This window comes from the organism of the source record quoted next (assembly GCF_019968955.1).
Source record: "MAG: Porospora cf. gigantea A chromosome Unknown PgA_NODE_5898_length_1778_cov_700.459, whole genome shotgun sequence".
Classification (NCBI taxonomy): Eukaryota; Apicomplexa; class Conoidasida; order Eugregarinorida; family Porosporidae; genus Porospora; species Porospora cf. gigantea A.
Window position 1 is genome coordinate 1 of NW_027151783.1, and position 1,778 is coordinate 1,778.

The following is a 1,778-nucleotide window of genomic DNA, read 5'->3' on the forward strand; positions in this document are numbered from 1 at the left end:
TCCATCGGAATCTGCCAATAGCCGGCCTTGAGGTCAAGCGCCACAAAGTAGCGGGAGCCCTTGACGGCATTGATGAGGTCGGTTATCCGGGGGAGGGGGTATCGATCCAGCTCCGTAGCTTGGTTGATAGCTCGATAATCGATACAGAAGCGCCAGTCGCCCGTCGCTTTGCGGACGAGTACGGGTTCCGAAGCGTAAGCGGAGTTGGACGGTCGGATGACTTCCCCTTTGAGCATCTTTTGGACCTCTTTGTCGATGACTTTCTTCTGCTCTTCGGTGGTGGAGCGGGGTTTTGCGTTAATGGGCCGGGTCGTGTTGAGCTGGATACGATGAGCTACTGCAGTTGCCAGTCCGCGTCTTCCCCCTTTCCAAAGATCATCGTATTCCAGTAATGTTGCTCTGGCCTTTTCCTTATGCTCTGGCGCGAGTTGTGCGAGTTGCTTGTCTAATCCCTGTAGTTCTTCGGTGTTATTGTCGTCTTGCATTTCTTCTGGTGTCTTATTCGGGGTGGTCGTATTCGTAGTGGTCGTTCGGGGAGGCGGTCTTATTACTTTCTTCTCTTTGGGTGCGGGTGCTGGGATGATTCGGTTCATCTGGGGTGATGTCACTAGGGCTAGGGGTCCTTGGGGGGTTAGCAGCGTCTCTCGCTTCGGGTGGTGAGCGGCGCTCAATGTGCTCAGGAACGGTAGGCCGAGGACCACGGCGTACGATCCGTCTGTGACGACTGCGAAGGTCTCGGTGACGTCGCTGCCGTTCTCTAAATGGAGGGTGAGTTGTACCCATTCCTTAATCTTCTGTGGGGTTCCGGCGATGCCCCGGATATTCTGAGGGGCCCCCGCGGGTCGGGTCGTCGTCGCGCTGAGGTGGTGGAGTAGACGTTCGTCTAGTAAGTTGAGCTGGGAGCCAGAGTCCACTAGTCCCAGGTATGTCGCGCCGCCCTGGCCGAGGGGTAGGAATTGTAGGGGGTTAGTTCCCGTATGACTCTTGGTTGGTGGCCCGATGGATACCTTAAACGTGTACGTGACCGTTTCGGGAGCATTCCGGTGCTCGTAGGGACCGCGTCCTGTTGCGCTGGTACTGGGAGTGGTGATGTCAGGTGGAGGTGGGACGGCGGAGCGGAGCGCGTGGTCGCGCGGCGCGGGGTTCCCTTGGGGCTCGCCTAGTCAACGGCGTTCGGGGTGAACCCGGAGGTCCGTTTGGCAGAGATGGCTCTCCCCTTGTGCGTTCGGTTCATATTGGTGACCGTCGTCTAAGAATCCTTGGACGCGTTGCGCTTCTCGTAGGAGGGCATGCGGATCGATTACCGTCTGAAGCTGCATCTTCACGCTGCCTCTCGGTCCGGCCTGGGCAATCAATTCCGTCTTTTGGTACGGGGTGTCGGTCCTATGGGGGATGCGGAGGCCGGTGTTAAAGCAGCGGTGTCGATCCGTCACCGTGCGTCGGCATGTTTGGCACGAGTGGAGGGGGACGCCTTTCCGTTGCATGAGGTCGATCCACTTGGCTTCCTTCCTCTCGCAAATTATCCTCCGGACCTCCGCTTTCGGGAGTTCCCGTTCGGCGTCAGTGGGATACCCCAAATCCTCGTAGTCATAGGGTTTCAATTCTTCTTTCATTTGTCGCTGTTGTTGTCCCTCTACCTTCCACTTGCGGAGGAGTTCCCCAAAAGATAGGGTCTTTTCTTCGTCGTCGAGGAAGCGTTCGTGCTGCCGCCTTTGGTTCCGCCGTTGCAACAACTCCTGCAGCTTGGCCTCGTCCGCCGCGGACAGCGGTGGAGGTAC

At 57.8% G+C, this 1,778-nt stretch overlaps 1 protein-coding gene across 2 annotated transcripts; it reads right to left on the bottom strand.

The window, feature by feature from the left end:
• On the bottom strand, nt 1-1,613 carry KVP18_000660 (uncharacterized protein; the record flags this gene model as incomplete). Of its 2 annotated transcripts, XM_067949957.1 has the most annotated exons (2): nt 1-1,154; nt 1,185-1,613. In XM_067949957.1, coding segments are annotated over 2 exons (1,583 nt in total), but the record flags the coding sequence as incomplete, so codon positions are not given. The 2 variants fall into 2 exon arrangements, with proteins under 2 accessions (XP_067807596.1, XP_067807597.1); XM_067949958.1 differs by lacking the exon at nt 1-1,154 and having other exon boundaries at nt 1,164-1,613.
• Between the last annotated feature and the right edge of the window lie 165 nt (nt 1,614-1,778).